This window comes from Trichophyton benhamiae (assembly GCF_000151125.1).
Source record: "Trichophyton benhamiae CBS 112371 chromosome Unknown contig00294.0, whole genome shotgun sequence".
NCBI classification, from domain to species: Eukaryota; Fungi; Ascomycota; class Eurotiomycetes; order Onygenales; family Arthrodermataceae; genus Trichophyton; species Trichophyton benhamiae.
In genome coordinates, this window is record NW_003315087.1 from 16,974 (window position 1) to 36,950 (window position 19,977).

General features: G+C 50.3%; 6 protein-coding genes and 1 non-coding gene across 7 annotated transcripts; all 7 read right to left on the minus strand.

Moving 5' to 3' along the window:
* Positions 1 to 183: 183 nt before the first annotated feature.
* Positions 184 to 2,250, minus strand: ARB_02363 (HLH transcription factor (Hpa3), putative; the record flags this gene model as incomplete). Its single annotated transcript, XM_003011260.1, has 3 exons — positions 184 to 926; positions 998 to 1,933; positions 2,013 to 2,250. The coding sequence occupies 3 exons, from the start codon at positions 2,248 to 2,250 to the stop codon at positions 184 to 186; spliced, it is 1,917 nt and encodes a 638-aa protein (XP_003011306.1).
* Positions 2,251 to 4,567: 2,317 nt separating this feature from the next.
* On the minus strand, positions 4,568 to 4,978 carry ARB_02364 (uncharacterized protein; the record flags this gene model as incomplete). Its single annotated transcript, XM_003011261.1, has 2 exons — positions 4,568 to 4,670; positions 4,770 to 4,978. The coding sequence occupies 2 exons, from the start codon at positions 4,976 to 4,978 to the stop codon at positions 4,568 to 4,570; spliced, it is 312 nt and encodes a 103-aa protein (XP_003011307.1).
* A 4,453-nt stretch (positions 4,979 to 9,431) lies between these two features.
* Positions 9,432 to 9,518, minus strand: ARB_02365. Its single transcript has one exon. It is a non-coding gene; the product is annotated as a tRNA-Thr (tRNA).
* Positions 9,519 to 9,692: 174 nt separating this feature from the next.
* ARB_02366 (uncharacterized protein) lies at positions 9,693 to 11,803 on the minus strand (the record flags this gene model as incomplete). The annotated part of the gene is made up of 2 exons (XM_003011262.1): positions 9,693 to 11,547; positions 11,637 to 11,803. The coding sequence occupies 2 exons, from the start codon at positions 11,801 to 11,803 to the stop codon at positions 9,693 to 9,695; spliced, it is 2,022 nt and encodes a 673-aa protein (XP_003011308.1).
* Positions 11,804 to 12,045: 242 nt separating this feature from the next.
* ARB_02367 (uncharacterized protein) lies at positions 12,046 to 13,953 on the minus strand (the record flags this gene model as incomplete). The annotated part of the gene is made up of 4 exons (XM_003011263.1): positions 12,046 to 12,935; positions 13,019 to 13,379; positions 13,475 to 13,770; positions 13,833 to 13,953. 4 exons carry the CDS (start codon positions 13,951 to 13,953, stop codon positions 12,046 to 12,048), a joined length of 1,668 nt encoding a protein of 555 aa, XP_003011309.1.
* Positions 13,954 to 14,669: 716 nt separating this feature from the next.
* Positions 14,670 to 15,539, minus strand: ARB_02368 (uncharacterized protein; the record flags this gene model as incomplete). Its single annotated transcript, XM_003011264.1, has 1 exon — positions 14,670 to 15,539. The coding sequence occupies one exon, from the start codon at positions 15,537 to 15,539 to the stop codon at positions 14,670 to 14,672; it is 870 nt and encodes a 289-aa protein (XP_003011310.1).
* Positions 15,540 to 16,160: 621 nt separating this feature from the next.
* Positions 16,161 to 17,855, minus strand: ARB_02369 (carboxylesterase, putative; the record flags this gene model as incomplete). The annotated part of the gene is made up of 1 exon (XM_003011265.1): positions 16,161 to 17,855. The coding sequence occupies one exon, from the start codon at positions 17,853 to 17,855 to the stop codon at positions 16,161 to 16,163; it is 1,695 nt and encodes a 564-aa protein (XP_003011311.1).
* Between the last annotated feature and the right edge of the window lie 2,122 nt (positions 17,856 to 19,977).

Sequence of the window (19,977 nt, forward strand, 5' to 3'; positions counted from 1 at the left end):
AGGTAGAAGGGGGAAAAAAAAAGAAATAGTCATCCTGAGACGTCGTGAGGACCAGATCGGTAGGTATGTCGATAGTTGGAAAACAAGTAGTGGAAAAAGCAAGTAGGAAAGAAATCAAGAATGAGGGAATAAATGCGTTGGGAGCATGGTATGGTATAGTTATGTTGGTGTGGAGGGGATGGGTTATCTCCGCTCGTCGGTATATTGGACACCCTGCATGGGGGCCAGGGATCCGTTCATTAGCGGCGGCAGTGTCCGCGATGGGTCTGGCGAGGCATGTGTTGTCGGCGTCACGTTGGACGAGGGAGAGTAGTGGCTATGTGTTGGTGGTGGTGCGGTCGGGAGCTGCTGATGATGTGCATGGTGGCTATGGTGAGGCTGAACGTGACCGTGGGTCTGGAACAGTGTGCCTGGGTTCTGTGGTGGAGTTAGACCACCGTTACCGTTGACCTGCATTTGTTGTTGTTGTTGCTGCTGCTGTTGCTGTTGTTGCAACGAGGATGGTTCAAAGCTAGCCCGTCGAGTAAGGGATGGCTGCTGCTGTTGCTGTTGCTGTTGCGGCGGTTGTTGAGGCTGAGATTGGACCTGGCTTAGCTGTGCGCGCATCTCTTCTAGCTCCATGCGTAGCTGGTTTGTCTCGGCGCGGGACTGAGAAGCGGTTTTCTCGAGCTGGTTGATGTAGTCGATTGCCCGGGTGAGGGTTTCCCATTTACTTGACTTGTTGTTTTGGGAGGAAGGCAGACGGGCGCGGAGTACTTCAAAGCAGTCCTTCATTTCACTGCGTCGTTTGCGTTCGGCAAGTTTGTGCGTCACTCGGAGTTCGGGGGTGCGGCTGTAAGGTGTTGCACCGTTCGGGTCGCCTTCTCCTATTATATTGCGGACCTGGCGGTGTTGAAGAGAGTGGTGGTGGACACTTTGGGGCAGTTCTATAGATGGGATAATTAGTACAAATCCAAATTTATGATATATTAGGGGTTATTGGGTCGGTTATATGTACCCTGCTGCCCGGCTGGGAGTCTCGACTCTGTGGTATAGATGCTGCTATTCATCGATTCGGCGGTGGAATGGCGTCTGGTGAACTGGTTGGAGGGTCTGTCTGTCTGCGCGGAGATGGTCGACGCTCGACTGAAGCTCGGATCTGGGAACGCATAGGCCTGTCCGGGCACCGGGTTCTCGGCATGGAAGGTCTCTGGTCGGGGATTGTTTGAAATCGGCGGCGCGGGGCCTTGCGCATTGAGGGAAGAATGGTGGTGGTGCGATATGCTAGGATCGGGGAAGGCATAAGCCTGACCAGGCACGGGGGAATCAGCGTGGAATTCTTCCGGACGAGGATTCGACGAGATGGGAGGGGCGGTGCGTCCGGCGGGGAATTGACTACGGTGATCCTGTGAGCGAGGGCCTAGGGGTGAGAGAGGTGGTTGATGGTTAGCCGATTGGCCTGGAGGGAAACGAGACGAAGTTGTTGAATGATGCGAGTAGCTCATGCGGTCTCGAGGCATGCCGGAGACGACTGAAGATTGAGACGCATTGGTGCTATGGTATGGCGAAGTTGGGTTGATCTGAAGTGCTGAGATACCCTGATTCATGCGGCTGTCGATACTGCTACGGCGTGACTCGGTGTAGTCCGGTCTTTGGGCTTGTTGTTGCTGCTGCTGTTGCTGCTGCTGTTGTTGAAGTTGCTGTTGCTGGTGAGGGTCCATAGCCTGGTTGATGGATGGCAGGACCGGGTTCTGGGCTGGCGAGGCATGGCTGGAGACCGGCGAGGAGATCGCAGTGGCAGCGGCAGGAGGCTCAGAGACACCCGACAGCCGATTGGGTGACTGCTGCGAGGACATGAGGTAGGAGTGCTGGTGGTAGCCATTGGTATTGTTTGTGGTGCTAGAATACGTCGACGAGCCTGTGACAATTGTTAGCTTATACCAGCCTTTCGACTCTACAACCCATGAACCGTGCTGAGTGTGTCCCCAAAGGAGAAGTAAGGGGAGAAAGAGAAGGGAAGAGATTGGACATACGGGTACTCTGAGGCATTGACCAGGTGCCCGAGTCTCGTTCGAGGGTGTTCATGGAGGCCTGGGCAGGTGATTTCTCACCAGAAGCGACCGGTATAGGCGCCTTGTCGACCTGCATGGCTGCCGTCAGGGTCGAGATGGACGGCAGGGTGGTGAGGGTTGTCTGGCTGCCGTTGTGGCCGTTGGTGTTGGGCGCAGGCCGGCTGTCTTCCCATGGCCGGTGGGCTACTGAAGCCTCCATCGTGACGCTATTTCGGTCAGGGCAACGGGTCTCTCGGTGTTCGGGGACGCTGCTGAAGCGCTGTAGGGGGGGAGATGCTGCAGGAGTAGGGAGGGTATGCTGTCTATCTGAAGCAGAGGGCGAGGCGAGTCTGGGTGGTTTGGGGTTGTCGTCCGTTCTTCAAGGCTGGCGAGGGAGCAGCATCAGCGGCTGGCTGGGCGGAAGCGACATGCGACGGAGGAGGCCAACCTCGACCGTTTTATCGTCCGGCTCGCTGGGTCTACTGGCGAGGAGCGATCGGAGGGCAGCGGTTCATCGGGCAGGGCGATCAAGGGAGGTGTCGAGATGTCGAGCAACGTCGAGTCGAGTCGAGCAGAGCAGCAGGAGAGCAGCAGGAGAGAGATCGGAGGTTGGAGTTTTGGACGAAAAAAAGAGTCGAAGAGAAACGAAAAAGACGGAGGTTGGACGTTCGTTTTTCTCGTAATTTCGGTAATGCAAAAACAAACACCCCCGAGGGCCCTCTATTGAAAGCTGTATTACCGTATCTGTATTACGTTACGGCTCTACCGCCAACCAGCAACCAGCAACCAGCAACCAGCGACCAGCGACCACTATCAAGCGTCGACTCTTTAACTTAGCTAGTTATATTATCTTGCTCGTCGAGTACAGTACTATTATTATCTATTGCTGATAGTTCCGGAGTCGTAGCTGGAGCTGGGCTCAGCCTCGACAGGCCAAGGCAGGGACAGACAGACAGCCAGACAGACAGACCAGGCTCCTCAGGCTCTCTCCGGTGTCTCTCATCCCCCAAGTCGACATCGTTATAAGTACATATCTCTCCGTCGGTCCCCCCGTCCCCATCAAGCATCGGCTGGACTCCTTGCTTAGGGCTGACCAGGGCCTCCCATGCCCATCAGCGCTGAGTTTAGCTTAGTTCAAACTAAGAGTAAGGGCATGGTCCCAGGTCTCCAGTTTCCACCCACCGCCAGGCTGCGGCATGCTTGCTTCTTTCCATGCGTCCCTCTCCCCAGTAGTTTTGTTGTTGTCCCTCCCTCCCCTTCCCCCCCCCCCCATTACGCTGCCGTAATCGACGAGCGCCACGTTCCTTAAATACACTAAACCCACGGCCACAGGGCAGGTTGAAGCGTGTCTCTTTTTTCTTCTCTCTCTCTCTCGGTGAAGACGACGTCTTGTCCTTTTTTTTATTTTTTTTTTTTTATTTTTCTTTTGGGATTGGCATTCTGACTGGCACTGGCGAAGGAAAAAGCAAGGTCAGCGGAGGGTCAAGAGCCTGAAGAGAGCAGGAGGACGAGAGAAAAAGCCTCCGTGGCCGCGTGTCTGAGCTCAAGCCTTGAATCTTGAGTCTTGAGCCTTGAGCCTGCGCCTGAGCCGGAAACCTGTAGATATGAATGGCCTGCCTGGAGACTGGAGCGAGGTTAGTAGTAGTACTTCGTCTAGTGTGCTTCCGCTCTCCCACCTGGAGTCCTCCACGTCGAGACCAAGAGAGCGAGGTGCTGGATGCCACGAGTCGTGCTGGTTTGTGTGACGGTGGTGAGAGGCCAGAGCTGGTGCCAGTCGCACAAAGTGTCATCATCCTCCATCCTCATGCTCAACCGTAGGCTCTGCCCTCTCAAGCCATCTCATCAGCTCATCATCTCATCGTCTCGTCGTCTCGTCGTCTTCGTCACTTTGTCTTGTCTTGCTGTCCTTCTTGTTGTCCTTCGTCGTCGTCTCTTCCTACTACTTAACTTTGCCTAACTTTAAGCTCTTACGGTAACAAAACATGACTAAGCAGGCGCCACGAGTCTTCTTGGCAAAAAGGAAGGGGATCCCGCTCACGTGGCCGAGCCTTAAAGTGAAGAAAAGAAGAAAAAACACGAAGAGCAGAAGATGGCAAAGAGTGAAGCAGAGAGAGTAGAAAGTAGGAGAGTAAAAGATAAAAGATCAAAGAGAATTAGACGCTAGAGTCATGTGCAAACAGCCAACTCTTTGCTCTCCCTTTTCCTTACTTCTTTTACTTCTTTTATGTCTTTCGCTCTCTCTCTATCCCTGCTCGCCTTTCGGGACCAAAAAAGCCACGCTCTACCGGCCATGTTGATGACTAAGCGAGGCTTACCGTACATGACAGAGACTCGACTCCCAAGACATGCAGCGAAGAGAGATTGATATCAAGATGCAGGCCAGCCAGCAGTCACTCACTCGAGAGCCAAGAGTCGAACGAAGAGAGGATCAAGATCAGGATGTGCCACTGTCAGACAGAAGAAAGAGGGAGCCTCGACGGGCGGGCAGATGATTCGACGCAGACAGGCTCGACTCTTTGTTCCATCGCTCGGCCGTGCTACCTGACAGGTCGCATTTCTCGCTGCTTCTCCTGCCTCTCTCTGCCTCTCTCTGGTCTTTCTCGGTCTCTCTCTGTGCTTCCTTTTCCCTTCTTCACCAGCCTAAAAAAAAAAAAAAAAAAAAAAAAAAAAAAAAAAAAAAAAAAAGGACAGGTTGAAACTATGCGGAAGCCATGGAGTAACAAGCCACGCCTGGCTCACATTGCTTCTTCGGCCTCTTTTAACCATCTTCCCCCGTCAGCCACCTCTTTATTATCCTCTTTCGTCCTTGTTTTCCAGTCACCCGATGCGTCGTTTTGTCTCTCGGTCTCTTCCGTCTTGTCGTCGTCTCGTCTTTCTCTCTCTCTCTCTCTTTTGTTGCTTAGTCGAGCGTCATTATGTAATAATGGATCTTGCCGCTGGGGCGACATCCTCCCAGACGAACCCTTGAGAGACAGGCCTCCCTCGTGTTGAAGGACCCCCCCCAAAATCCAAAATCCAAGTACCCTCCCCATAACCCCGGCAGATGCATGGCCCATCTTCCTGCTTGCTCTAAGCAAGTTAGCAGGACACTAAGAAGCCAGGCAGGAAACCCACTCGCTCGCTCACTCTCAAGCACACGCTCCACGGCAGGCCTGCCACGCATCCCCGATCATTCGTCTTCCAGCCACGAACGGCTTAAAAGCAGAGCCAAGGCGTGGATTTTTGGTTTTTCTCTTCCCTCCCATGGTCGAGCAGGGATCTGGAGGGCTCCACTCCATCTCCATCGCACGTTTGTCCTCGAAGATCCTCGTCTGCTCCCTGGCTGCCGCTTACTCAGTCGTCTTCAAATGTAAAAAAGTCTCTTTCCCTCTGGGCCGCCTTTCGTACGGTAAGGACTTTCGAGGCAAATATTATGCGTAGAAACTGTTGGAGCTTGTTCGTCGTCGTTTGTTGGCTCAACACCGAGTAAAGGGTTAATTATTATGGGGCCTTTGCTCTGCTGTATACGATGTAGCTGTCTGATGTAGCACCCGTCCTCGACTTGATGGAGACGTCTTCTCCGGCCTGAACTTCAGGTACCCGTCTGGTCAGTACCCCATAAAATAACTCCTCCGTAACAGCAAGCCGAGTCTGCATAACTTACTGTACGGAGTACTGCTGTATAATTCAAAAAAGCCTGCAGAACCACAGGACATCATCACAGCTCGGCCAGTGCTCTGTACCGCCCTCCAAGCGTACCGTGGTTGTGCGTGTGACTGTGACTGTGATCGGCCACCGCATGACAATAATTATTCCTCGTTAGCCAGAGCCATATACACACCCAGCATAACCATAACCATTAATAGGTACCTATGTACTCACAAGCGGCCTCCTCGGACCGGGAACACCCAACACCCAACCACCATCCACTCTTCGTCTTCAGAGCCTAGTTCCTGGATTATTCTAGCCCAAAGAGCCAAAGCCAAACGACCAGCGGCGTAGCTTTCTCCAGCCTGAAACCCTTCAAATTTGCCATCACCGTTTGTTTCTTCCTCCAACCTGCCCCTTCGAGAACCTCTGCTCCGTCAAGCCGACCCATCGGCCTGGCTCGCACGGCTAGCGAAGTGCTAAGACTCGGTAGTTAAATAATAAATACTAAGCAATTAACAATCTCGCTCCCACGTCCTCTTTCGTTCGGTCTATCTTCCGAATGGGGTGCGTTGGTAGCGACGGCCATGGAGTCCACGACGGACGTTCGTTTGGTCGGAGCAATAATGTATGTGTGTATGTATGTAATTTATTTCGCGGGAGCTAGTCACATAACAATACAGGAATGATAACAGGGCGTACGGAGTATCAGATGCAGAATACCTCCGTCCAAACGCCACGGCAAAGCAAATAATGATAGTTAATATGGCAAACGGGAGAAGCAGACGAAGACGAATAAGCTGATGTATTCGATTCTGCGAGCCCTGCGTTCGTTTGCTGCTGGTGGGTACCGTGTGTTTGTCGCTGCCCGGCTTCGTTTGATGCTGGCATACCACTGTGCTGGTTTCAGGGCACGCATGCATCTACTTCCTCTGAGAGTTATTATTATATTTTACTTACTCCGTACAATGCAAGATTAATACGATATAACTATCAAAGCCAGTCCTTACAGACGATCAATGGCTTGCGGTTGAGTTGCAGTGATTCCATGGTATGACATGCACCACTGGAAAATAACAATAACCGCCCATCTCAGGGGCCCAGCGGCGCACAAGATATCAAATATCCGACCTGACTCGTCTCCTTCTGGCTTGACTTTGCTCGCCTCCCCCTAGTTTTTGCTCATGATATCCTCCTCCTGCCTTTCGCCGAGCTATATGTGCAGTGATATATATCCTCCTGAGTACTTCTATCCGTGGCCCCGGCCCCCTCGGCGGAGACCCTGTCTGAGGCGTTCTCTGCATCCCCTGCCCGGCCTGCCTGACTGGCATGTTCACCCATACCATGCATGCTGGGCTCTGCACACACACAAACACACACACCCATGTCCAGGACATGGTGCGGAGGGCACAGGTGTTGGCGCCGAGTCGTGTTCTGCGGGTACCTTTTTCTTCTTCGCCCAGACAAGACAGCAAAACGATTGACGGTCGAACTGCCTTTACATGGTCCATACCAACATCCCGGATGCATGCCATCATAAACTGTCCTTGGTAGCGTACAGCGCACTTGATATGCCTGGTCACTGGCAGAGAGAGAGAGGCATAAAAAGTGCCTGAGCGTCCTTGTCTTTTTCTTGTCCTTGCAACTTCGCCTGGCCAGGAACGAAATATGGCCCTTCTGGATGATCGACTTTGCATCCTGTCTTGTCTTGGTCCGTCTATACCCCCCCTAAGTGTGCAGTGCTGGTCCTGCTTATGTTTCTCATGTGCATGAGGCGCTGGAACCCTGCCTGGCCTGGCCTTGCTCAGTGCATGGGGATCGCCTCGGGTGCACTGCATAACTCACTAAACTAGCCGGCCTAGCACATCTGCTTCTGCCCTTGAGAGAGTGGGAAAGAAAAAAAAAAAACAACATAACAGCCCTTAGTAACGCGGGGAAGCAATATAATACGTATTGGACGGGAATGGGTGAATCCATCCCAAATCTCCTACCCGGCCGGGGGGACACATGTATGTAACTTAACCGTCGTTACTTATTACATGACTTGCATCTGGCCCGGCAGGATGAAGGGACACGGCGTGTAACTATTCGGGCTGGAGTGCGCCTCGGGCCATACACAATCCCTCATTCTATTAATTGCGTGCACACTAGACTAGCTCCTCCGTGCGTCTTGGAGGATTGGAATAAATGCGAATATATTTGTGTCTTGCGTCGCCTGCAATCCCTCCATATATACGTCCGTCATATAGCTATTATTATATACTCCGTGCATATAAACTAATCTTGCCAACGAACCCGACGGTAAGGACAGTAACGATGTTATACGCCATTACCAAGCGGGTAAATTACTACCTGCCCTTTTCAACGGAATATCCGATCAGAAGCCAGATCGGCCTCGTGCAGCAGCACTCTTTGCACGGATTACTCTGGTACTCTGATTGTCCATGCATATGTATAAGCAGCTTATCTTACAGCATCCTTAGTCTACCAGTAACCAGCCAAATGGGCGGAGGGACCGTAAAGTATTCTATACTGTAAGCATGCACATACACTCTGTTGATGAAAGGAAAGCAGGAAATCGTCTAGTATGTGACCTAGCTCACCCGTTCGCCCTTCTCATCCCGTCCCGAATGCGCATTAAGAGGGCGGGGGTTGCACAGGGACCATAGGAGGGATGAAGCGGAGTAAAAGAGACGACGCCAACGACGTCACTCGCATCTCATGGCTTCAAGCCCTGGGTTTCTCTCTTCATATCTGCTTCGACTCACCGCCCGGTCGAAGAGAAGCTGTTTCAAAGAATGAGGCTTTCGGCTCGATGGAAGGGAGATTAGATCGCTTGAAACGAGCTGGCTCATCTCGTCTCGCCTCGTCTCGTCTCGAACTGGCCCTTTCAACGTCACCGCCATCATAAAAAGTGCATTAATTCCTCCCTAAGACCAGTCCGCTAAAATGATCGACTTCGAGATCGCTGGCTAAAACGTTCCTGTTGGCTCAGCTTAACCTTAACGCTCCGTCCAGTCAGGCCGGATTCCATACCACAAGCCAGACTTGACGTGAGCTCACCAGATAAAATAAACCGTAACAAAAAGTACTTCCTCCGTCCCCTCCACCCCCTTTGATCAATGATTTGCCGGGTTCTGTTGCCGTAAGTTCCGGGTCTGCTTTTCTTTCTTCACCATGCAGTAGTCGAGTCAGTTGGCTTTTTAGCCTTTCTTTGGTAGAGCCTGAGGAGCCCATATTACGCCGTAGCATGGCATCCATTATGAACACTGCCTGATTTTATTAGTTGGTTAGCTCATATCACATCTGATATGCATGCTAAAAGAGGATCTGCTAGTGCTGGCCCCCAACTGCTGCGCTCCCGTTCCTTTGACAGCACAGGCAGGGTCCTGGCGTGCGTCCGATGAGGCTGAGCAAGCAAAGGGCATCTTGAAGCGAAACTAGAGGGTGAAAAGTACCCAGTTAGTACTGATAATTGACGAAACTAAGGCCTTGGTATTGGCTTACCCCGGGCCCTCTCCCAGCTCATCTCGGTCCCGCTGCCTGGTTCGGGTTGAAGCCTGGGAGAAAATGAAGAAGCGAGTCGGCCTGGATGGCAATCCAAGAACTCTGCGCCTGTTCTCTGACGAGTCTCATGAAGATGTGACCAAAACCGAGCCATGATGTCTGTCTTGCCGTTGACATGTGGATGTTGTTCTAGTAGGAGAATCCCCCTAATATAATAAAATAATATAAAAAAAAAAAAAAAAGACAAAAAAAAAATAAAGAGAGATGTGCCCCCGACCAGATTCGAACTGGTGACCTTCATATGACATAATATGAATTACAAGTATGACGCGATAACCCCTACGCTACAAGGGCAGAAAGTGTTAGCGTGGTTAGCCCGAGAAGCCTTTTCAGTCTATCTCCGGAGGCAGAAAGTGGCTTTGAACTGCCTTACTTACAGCAAACACTTTTCTTTACCTACTCTGCATATGTGAAGAGGCTTCTTGATAGCCAGACATTGTATTGGTTCTACCAGCTCTAGAAGTACATCTACTTGTCACCCTCTTCATCCTCCTCCTCCTCCTCGTCATCATATTCAACGTCTATTTCGCCGGTAATATCCCACCGATCGCCCTTGGCTGCACGACTCACATACTTCACAAACTTCAGCGGCCCTTGGTCCCGTAGCACAATGCTCATGCGGTTCCAGCCGGCCGCCATGCTGAACAGGATTCCGTCATCCTCGTCATTGGTCGACGACTTGTAGATGGCCGGGTCGGCCTTTGACTTGTTCACCTTTGATTTGCTTCCCGTCGAGCCCAGCGTTTGTTCCGTTGCTGCGCCGGCTTCTTCCTCTTCTTCGTCATCGTCATCACCTGCCATGTAGATTTCGTAGCCTCCAACAGCTAGCTCTTCCTCTTGTTCTGCTGCTGCTGTGCCGTTCTCTGGCTTGGCTTTGCTGTTGGTCTCAGATTTGGTCTTGTCTGCTTTCCCAGCCTCTTCTTCCTCCTCATCCTCTTCTTCCTTCTCCCAGCCAGGGGTCGGGGTGATGCCAATGGTAAACTCAAGGCGGGGCGATTCCCCTTCGTATCCGCTGGCAAGGGTGTAGTCCTCCCCGCGTCTAAATCTGCGGGCAAGAAGGTTGTAGCCCAGCAAGCCATCCAGTCCAGTCACTGCAGAGAGCCATTTCTTGAATGCGCGTGATGGAAGAAGATCCTCCAGCAGCTCCTGGATGGGCGTCTTTTCCTTTTGCCCGTCGCTGGTCTTGTCCAAACACGGTTGCTGGTACAGGTATCGGTGCTTATGTGGTGGCCGGCTCACTTTCCAATCTGTCTTCTGCTCAATCTCTTCCGCAGAGGTAGGGAATGTCTCATCCTTTTCCTGGCTCTCGATATACGAGCGCAGACGTGGGGTGAACTTGTCTGAAAGGAACTTCTCGAGTCGGACAATCCGGTCGTTGTCGAAAATCTCATTCAGCTGGCTTGCTACGTCGGGTGTCAAGTACGACGGGGCAATGTACTTGAGCAGGAAATCAAGGTCTTTGTCATTGAACCCTTCATCATCATTATCGTCTTCTCCTGCAGACTTAGCGGGTTCCTTGCCCTTGGAAGATGTATCTTGCTCCTCAACTGTCTTATACGGGACAAATTGCGGCTGTGGTCGATCAAACTCGTCGCCTTCACCCTGAAGCTGCTGGAGACTGCTTCGTTCAGCCAGTTTCTCTGCAAGACCTTCCTCGTACCCATCCTCGCCCTCCTGCGGGATATGGAACCAGCCACTGATCGCCATGCGCACTCTAGACTTGATCTCCTTCTCACTGCCCTTCATTTCCATGTGATACACCTCCTCGACATCGTGGAAGCTCTCACCAGGTTGCACCGCAAAGAAACTCAGCTGATTGAAAGCCGGTGGGATAGAAACAGTATGATCCGGCTTGGGGATCTTGACTTCCTCCCCGTCCGCATTAGTTTCCGTCGTGGTCGGAAACAATCGCAGTGCTCCACCCCATTCTGGCTTCCATGGCACATCCGGGTCAGTCAGATATAGGATATAGCTCACTCGTCGGCTTCCAATCACATCGTCATGGCATAGCAGATGGCATCCACCAGTATAGACATTGACAGCCATATCGGTCTTGCTACCGCTCAGCTTTCCAGCACCGGTAACTTCAGACAGGTACTCTCGAAACGGCTCCGAGTATAAGGCATTTCGTAGCTTCAACAAAGAAGGCAGCCGCGAGAGCGATTCATCGTCCAATCCATCGAGATTGGCCAAATCTCCAGACTGGTAGATCTTGTAGATGTCGGTCTCTTTCTCTGTGAAGGAGATGTGCTCTTGAATCTCGCTGCGGACAGCACGGAGGAGCTTCTGGTTGAATAACGGAGAGATAACGCCATGTTTATACCTATTTCGCAAAAATCAAGCAATTAGCAAGCTTCCACATCATCAATTGAACCATATAGACGGAAGAGATAATAATGAAACGTTACTTACGGGCCTGACTTCGCATAAGCTGCCTTGTACTTCTCCAGCGTATCCTTATCTAGAAGGCCATCTGCAAAGGATGGAACCACCGATTGAGCTGAGATGGCTCGTTTCTTTGCCAGTTGGTCGCCATTCTCGGCTGGGCTTTGCGCCTCCGAGTCCGCCTTGCGCTTCATCTTTCGCTGCTCGTGGTGGGATTGAGTAGCTTGCTGTGATGGAAGTGCTAGCTAATCGAACTCCTTCGGGTGGTCTGATAACGAAAACTTTTTTAATCTCGACCATTCCAAATTGGGACTAGTTCAGGTCTGAGCTTCATCGCAACATCCTCAACCTACACCATAGCAATAGAACCATCCAATATCCTTTAGTCTGCCTGGGGATAAATACCCGGCCTGCCTGTTGCTGTGTCTCGACAGCACTAGCAGTCAAATGGCCAAAACATGTCAAAGGCCTTCCTGTCTTCTGGAGAATGAACCACACGCTCAATGAGCTCCGTTTTGATATCATGTAACATTGCCATGACCACGTCATAGTTCTCATGATCAATTACCCCCTTCTCCGGCCATAAATCACCCATCTTCTCAATCATCATGTTCATAAACCCTATCCCCATATCGGCAGCCTTCACATCTGCCTCGATCTCGGAGATTTCCGCGGTGGAAAACTCGAGTGGGAATTCCTTCCCCAGTTTTACCCACTCATCCCTTAGATCCAACACCAGAGCTCGGAAATGCGCTTCACCAAAAACAAACAAGTTCTGCGAGAGGCCCAGCATATGTCCGGCTTTCGACTTTCGGAATCGGATAGCCGCATGTTGGTCGGGATTCTTTTGTTTCACAAGCATTCTCCACGCGACCATGACAGACGTATCGTAGAACTGCTTGATAGCTGCTCTTCTTTCGTCCGCTTCAAGAGAATCAATGTCTTCGCGGAGGGCTGGTGGTTGGGGGTCTTCACCAACATCAGGGCCTTCGTACCCTAGGAAGCTAGGGTCTAAGCAGTGATCGATCAAAGGAGCTATTTGTATAGATTGCCAGTCAATTATACCCGTGATTTCCGTGGGTTTGGCGGGGTTGACAAATATATTTTCCGAGTGGAGATCGTTATGCCATAGATGACCAGAAGTGAGTCCCGCTTCTCTAGGTAATATATGCCCAAGCATCTGGGAATAAAGCTTAACTGCAGCAAGCTTCTTCCCGGTCGTTGGTTGGTAAGCTCCGGGACCATGAAGCATAGCACATTGGTTTGGAATATATTTCAAGGACCTAATTGCCATCTCCTCTCGATGGCCAATTGCCAAACGATAGTCTAAAAGCGATGCCCCTGTTGATCATTCCATTAGTACAGTTTTTGCTAAACCATGCCACGTGCAGGCTAGTATGGAGGCTCACATGGTCCTCTATGGCACTGGAGATCCTCCCTGCCATCCTGTAACCACTCCCGACTGATAGATGGCCCAATTGCAAACCGGCTGTCTTTAATGGACTGCCCATTTCTATTGATGTAAAGGTTGTTCTCCGTCAAGGCATTAGTGGGAAGATCCTTGGAGTAGTAGAGGCTACCAAACTGGGAAAACTTTTCCGCCGTCCACCTTTTCTGGTATTCGAATATCTGTAAGAAAACCTTGAGCTTATCGGGAGGTTCAAGTGAGTCCCAGACTAGTCCTAGAGGTACCCCAGGGACCTTTTCCATAATGATATATTCGGCTCCAACGCGGTTATCTCCATTTACCTTGGAATTCCACGCATAGACCTGTGGAACTGGCGTATGCAGAACATTTCGTGCCTTATAATTAAACCTGTCAGAAAACTCAGGCATACGTAGATAATTATACAGTTGTTACTTACAAATTCCATGGTAGCAACTTCACTGGCTATCGTTAGATGCGCCGGCCCAGCGTTGGGATTGGGTATTTTGCCGATAACTTCTTTTCCGTTGTCCATGGTAAGTAGGAAAGCTTTATTATATAGGCCATCAGGGCATTTCTCGACGTCAATGCATTTAGTTGCACCCGTAGCCTTTACTGCTATGGCTGCAAGCTCGTTCATATTGAATTTGATATATCTCCGTCGTAATTGTTCTGCCTCATCCGAGACAAAGCGCCCACGAGTAAAGCGGAAGAAACCCTCATCTTGATATCCACCTACAGTAAAATAATTAATAGTCGCACTGTTGACTCGTGCACATGTATGTTCTTGATCTTACTGCTTTTGCCTGCCGGGGCGACCGTGGATATAGTAGCTAACTGGCATCTGATATTTGAAGCAACAAGCTGAAATAAGCGCTTCCTGGTAAACGAGCTTGATAGAGAGAGAAGAATAGCCATTATGGGCTTCCGATAGCTGTAGCCAAGGCAGCTCTCTCAATTCTTTCATTGTATTTTTAACTTGTCGTTTAGCAAATGATATCTAGCTAGACTCCTCCAGGGGCTAAGCGCCTCATCTTGGCAGAAATTGGAAAATGGAGATATTGAGAATGTAGATAATAAAATTGAACTGTTTCATTGATTTTTCGAGAAATAAAAGTATTCATGACGGACTGAACCGCAACGTCTATATCTATCTATTTAAAGCAGCAAGCAGTCCGAATGGACGTAACTTCGGCTGCTATTTATCATCAAGGAAAGATGGGTTCTGACCTCTATTTCAGTCACTGTAATAGATTGTTGTTTAGTAGTCTCCGAGAGGAGAATTGCTTCACACTGTAGTATAGTGTGAGAAAGTGTAGGGCATTTTATGCGCCTAAGGTACTTGTGAATCTGTCCTCCCATGAATTTCATGCCTGAGTTCACCGAAATAGCCAATGATGGAGATCGCCTGGAGGCCTCCGATAAGACCACTATGTAGTTCAATTTCTTGATCCTTTGCTCTCCTACCTAGAAGAGATGGAAAATCAGGCCGTGTGACGAGGAATTATGCTTCCGAGAGGCCGGGGATTCTGGCTATGATGGATACCAGAATATCGCCATGATATATCGGCCGGTGTATATACCGGTCAAGATACTTAATGAGATGGAATATCCGAGTTCCCTCAGTTCTGGTATCATCTGCCAACGTTCCTAGACTTGACATGAGGTTCAATTTTGTCCACAAAAGGCCGATATGGAGCTGCCAGAGTGTGTTCTGGGCTTCTTGAGGTAGACGCCGCTGACGGAGTATCATGGCGTGGTTCGCCAAGCGTAGGTCTCAATCTTTGCTCTTCATGCATTTTGTCCAGAGGTTCACCAACTATGTGGTACTTCGCCCAGTTGATAGCAGGCATCCGTACGATATTCTGCGGCTTTGGTATTTTGTTGAGCTTCCTTGACTGATTTCCGCCAGGACTACTATTATCATTTGTCGGTTTCACCTGGTCAACGTCCATTGCCTCTGGGCCGCTTTCCGTTCCAGTATCTTCTTGATTGTTTTCCTTGCGCGGGGAAGGGTGGAATAAGTCGCCCTCGTCCGACTGGAGAGATCCGGCTAGAAACTCGCTGGCGAAGGCATGAGGATCCTCAGCAGCGGCCTGTTTTAACTTGTCCAGCGTCTGAATGTCTCTCAGGGCCTGCTGTTTCTGTATCTGGAGAATGGTGATGGCGGACCGAAGAGCGATGGCGTCTGGGTTCTCGCTTTCAGAGATAGGCACTGGAGCTGGCTCCCTGATGAATTGCGGTGGTGGCAGAGCAGGGGCGGCTCCGTTCTTGTTCGGAGCCGATCTGGCACGATCGACGACGGCGGGAATGGACTCAAAGACGCTGCTGAGGGCCGGGTAGGCAGCCGGTGGTAGCGGGGACGCAGCTATCGTGGACTCAGGGGCGGCGGGAGTTGTGCTGGAGGACTGAGGCCTGCCTGGCGTAACGGGCGAGTACGGAGGCGGCGGCGGCGTTCCCTGCCTCTCCTTATCCTGCGGCGGCTTCGCGTCGCTTGCGGTCATCGTCGCCTGTGGGAGGAGGTTTGAAGCTGAAACATGCGAAGGCGAGATAAGGCTATCTCAAGTAGTTAACTTGGACAATCAGTTAGGCTTTCGGGCCAGCCAGTTACATCAAAGCGCTAACTTAACTCGATAGTTAAGCGCAACTCGGTAGTTGAGTTAGTTTAAGCCCCAGCGGACAAACGCCGAGCTCGAGAGGCAAACCCACAGAAAGCAAGCTAATATTAACTACTTGGTCTCGACCTTATCAGGAATTTGGACGATGATAACCAGGTTGTAGATGGCAAAGTAGGTGGGGGAGGCTCGGTTCTATGGATGGCTTAACCAGTGTCCCTAACTAGTGCAGACATCAAAGGGCTTGTTAGTTAACCACAAACTGGTTCCATCAGACTGAGAGATAAGGAAAGAGGAGAATAATTGAATTGAATAAGGTGCTGCGGCGGGGGACATGTACCTGGTATATTTATTACTGGCACGGCAGATATCCAAAACAGAGAACTCCTATTAAATTATATAAGGGATATAGCCCTTATGTTTGTTTTCGCTATGTACAAATATTAATCCAAAATGTAAGCACCTAATACTCCTCCTGGCCTTCATTTACACTTCCAATATATAGACCAATTAAATATGTAGAATATCTGTGTGCTCTTCCAAGTACTTAGCACTTTCCCCCCTAAAATCATCTTTGAGCAAACTGTTCTTCACGGCCTCGAAGTTCAGTAGCATCTTCCCCTCGCTCCATCTTGGCCACTTGGGGAAGCCCAAAGGCGTTCCCTTATTGGGGTCCAGGTTGTTGACGAAGCTAAGATAGTAGTTCTGGATGCTTGTGCTGGGAATTCCAGGAGTGTATCCAAACGAAGTAAGAACATCGGAGCCATGGGAAGTGCCGAGAATTGGAATGATGTGGCCATAGGTCCCGAGGTAGGAGTACGTTGGAATTTCAGGGAATTTACTGTTGGCGATATCCAGGAAGACACGACGGGAGAGAGTGAACACCAGATCTCCCAACATGGCAGCAAGCCGTTTATACTGCGGATATAGCTGGTTGAGGTTTCCAGTTCTAAAGGGGGAGCCGGCGGATGGGTCATTGGGATAAGTATCTACCAGAGCTCTGAGTTGTTCCTTGGTTGCGCCGTGGAAGAAGTATGTGCTGAAGTAGTCGACGAGATGTTCGGTGGTTGTAATGTTATTCTGTACAAGAGAAAAGAGGGTGCCTTCGTCTTCTTGATCACCGATGATTAAGGGAACTTTGGCAAGAAGTCCACTTCTACCTAGCTTATCGGGAGAGGCGGTGAGAGCTTTGCCATCAGGTCGTGGAAGATAAGACAGAGCAACTGAATTGTAGCTGAGGATCCCAGGGACTGAATTGGCGGCGTTAAGGAAGGTCGTGTAATCGACAGATCGTAGACAGTCGAGCTTATCGGTAGCCTTGGAACATCCGGCTTCTTCGACCACCTTTTCGTATACAACTTCGCCTTTGGGGCAGTCAACCGGGTCGGCAGGGATAACACTTCCACTGTTCATGATTGCTCCGCGGAAAAGAGGTTTTCCTTTATAAGTATTGTCGCCATCGTACAATGCCATCTGGTCGAACACGGAGATAGCACCAGCAGACTCTCCCCAGATGGTGACCTTTTCAGGATCACCGCCAAATTTCTCAATATTTTCAGCAACCCACTGAAGTCCAAGGCGTTGATCAAGGAGACCTAGGTTAGCGGAGCCATCCTTTTTGATATCTGCGCCAGGCAAGAAACCAAACCCTCCGACTCGGTAGTTTACGGCAACGAAGATGATGTCTCGATTCTGGGCCATAGATCTCAAGATCAGTGAAGTGCCGTCATAGAGTTGTGTAGAGCCAAACTCAAAGCCACCGCCAAAAATCCAGAAAAGCACAGGTAACTTAGACTCCGGGGTGGCAGATGAAGGTTTCTGAACGTTGATTGTAAGACAGTCCTCGCCAGCGTGGGTAATCTTCTGGAATACCGGTGTGTTGATGAACCTTCCGAGAATGTCGTCGGGAATATCGTCGGACTTCAGGTACATCTGCGGGCAAGCACGAGGAAGCCCAGTAGCCTGCACGGTTCCAAGATCCCCGGTAATGGGCTGCGGAGGCTTCAATCGCAATTTGCCGACTGGAGGCTGGGCGTAAGGGATGCCCTTGAACGAGTCAATCCCAAGTGCACTGGAACCAACCACAGTGGCATAGTCCAATTGAACAGTAGGAGCTGCTCGCTTTTCAATTGCTGGAGCAGCAGTTGTTGGAACAGCAATTGAAAGGCGGGCGAAAAGCACCGCTGCGGTAAGTAGAGACCACATCATGAAAAGTGTTATGGAAGGGCAAAAAAGAAACCCAACTCAAAGGGTTCCTGTGATAAATAGAAAAGCTGCTCTATGATCTGGAAGAGGGATCAACATACTCTTGCAGACATGGAAATCTCCAGGCTTTTATGTTTGGCCCATACTTGAATCCTTAATCACATCTGTCTAGGGCTATCGTATCATTATTTTTTGTTCCCTGCCCCCGAGGCAATCAGAAAGTGAAAATCTTGGGAAGGCCATCATTGACCCTGTCTGTCCCAAGCTGATGGGGCTCATACGCACCAGGCTACTAGCAAGAAGGTTTGCTGACCCCTGTACATCGTAGGTGGGTATATCTGGAAGAGAACTGACTCTCAGCATGGACAGTGCGGGATCGGCTCCAGGTTCGTGGCATGTGCAACAAGAAAGAGCGATCTGTATATATATAATATATAGACCTGAATGACCGTGACCGAGGCATGTGTACCTTCACATATAACAGGTTGAGTATATATGCATGGGTAGTTCACTTTAGGTCCCAGCCATCATGCAGGATTACTTGTCCAGGTGAGTCCGCTCACATCCGGGGAACCTCGTTTAGTTCTTGTCGATAGCCATGCCTGGTATACGCAAAAGTATAAAAATAAAACAAAAAAATATATAAATAAAAAACGGGGCCAATTGTGGGCATTCACGCTGGCAGGATCCGCCAGTCCGGCGTGTTCTCGGTACACGACGCAGAAATCGGTCCAAAAGGGAGGAAGAAAATATAGGGGGTGGAGTGCAGACTTTCCATGGTACAGCACAATGGAGTCATGAGGCAACGATACCCGCCACCCGATCTGTGGGGATTTAGATACCATTCGCATCTCAACGGCTCTCAGGAGATGCTACCAAGGCCCATATTCAGAGTTCTTTTTAGATCTGGATAATCGCTTTTGGTGGAGGTAAGCTGTTTTCACCACCCAGGCCCTGCACCAAGGTAGAGTTTTTCTCAGCACTCGATTAGGAAAAACTAATACAACCGTGACATCTCCGTGTATACGGGTAGCAATGACTTCTCCACCATATACTGGTCTTCCAAGCCATTCATTGGACACGACTCTGGAACATGGCAATTCAATTTCTTCTCGTATGGATGTATCACACTTGCGTGACGGACACGGGTGTTCCTGAACCCGATGATTTTCCTCCAGAGACGAAACTGATCAGCTTCGCCATCTAGGTGATTGTACTCCGTACTTACAATGGCTCAGTCGCCACAGCAGCTGGAGTTCTCCCAAGGCCACGGCTTTGGTAGGGCGGTCATTTGATCTCGCGTTGGGAGCCAATTTGTGGGCAGAAGGACGCTTGGCTTGCTTTTCGCTTTTGTTCTCTCTGGTTAGTATTGCCAAGCTAGGGCAAGTCCAGGACAACTGCTCCCTGCTAACCGGCCTGCAGTTGTACCAGCTGGACCTCCATGGCAACGGAGACATGGGTCGGCAAGAGACAATACGAGCTGCGGTCCACCAGCAACGAGCGGGGAAGTGGAGACGCGGGGAAAGCGCAAGTTCACAGCAGAGGGTATATACCGTCGGGTATGTTAAGGGGGAAACAAGGCAGCCAAACAGCTTGTGATCGTACATTGAATGGCTGCCTCGTGGACGGATTTGCACCGACGCAAGGGAGAAAAACTTTTGAGGTTGTGAACTTGACGGAATCAAGCTTCGCTGACTAATACTGGTCTCGTGATGGAGTCCAAGCGCTCCACTTTTATGCGATAGAAAAGCTTGGCATAAAAACCCAATTTCATCTGTTTTCTTGGCTGCTGAGAAGCGACAAAAAACTAACTGTTGATATTGCACGGAAAACACAAGTACATAGATGTCTGCTTGAGGGGGGTCTGTTCATTCAGGCACTACTAGTAGGGTTGGAGAGTGTTCCCTGTATTTTGTGTTTCAGTATGTGGCCAGCAGATGGATGTGCCGCGCCGGCATTCTATTTTTATTGCTGACGAATTATTAAATAAATTGGCGGTGATCTCAGTCGATCATGATATCCCAGACCAAGAAATCTGAGCTGCAGAAGAATCGGCGGTTCGCCCAGAGTTATGCAGTCGGAGGGAAAATATAATTGAGCATATTCCCATTATTTAGATCTG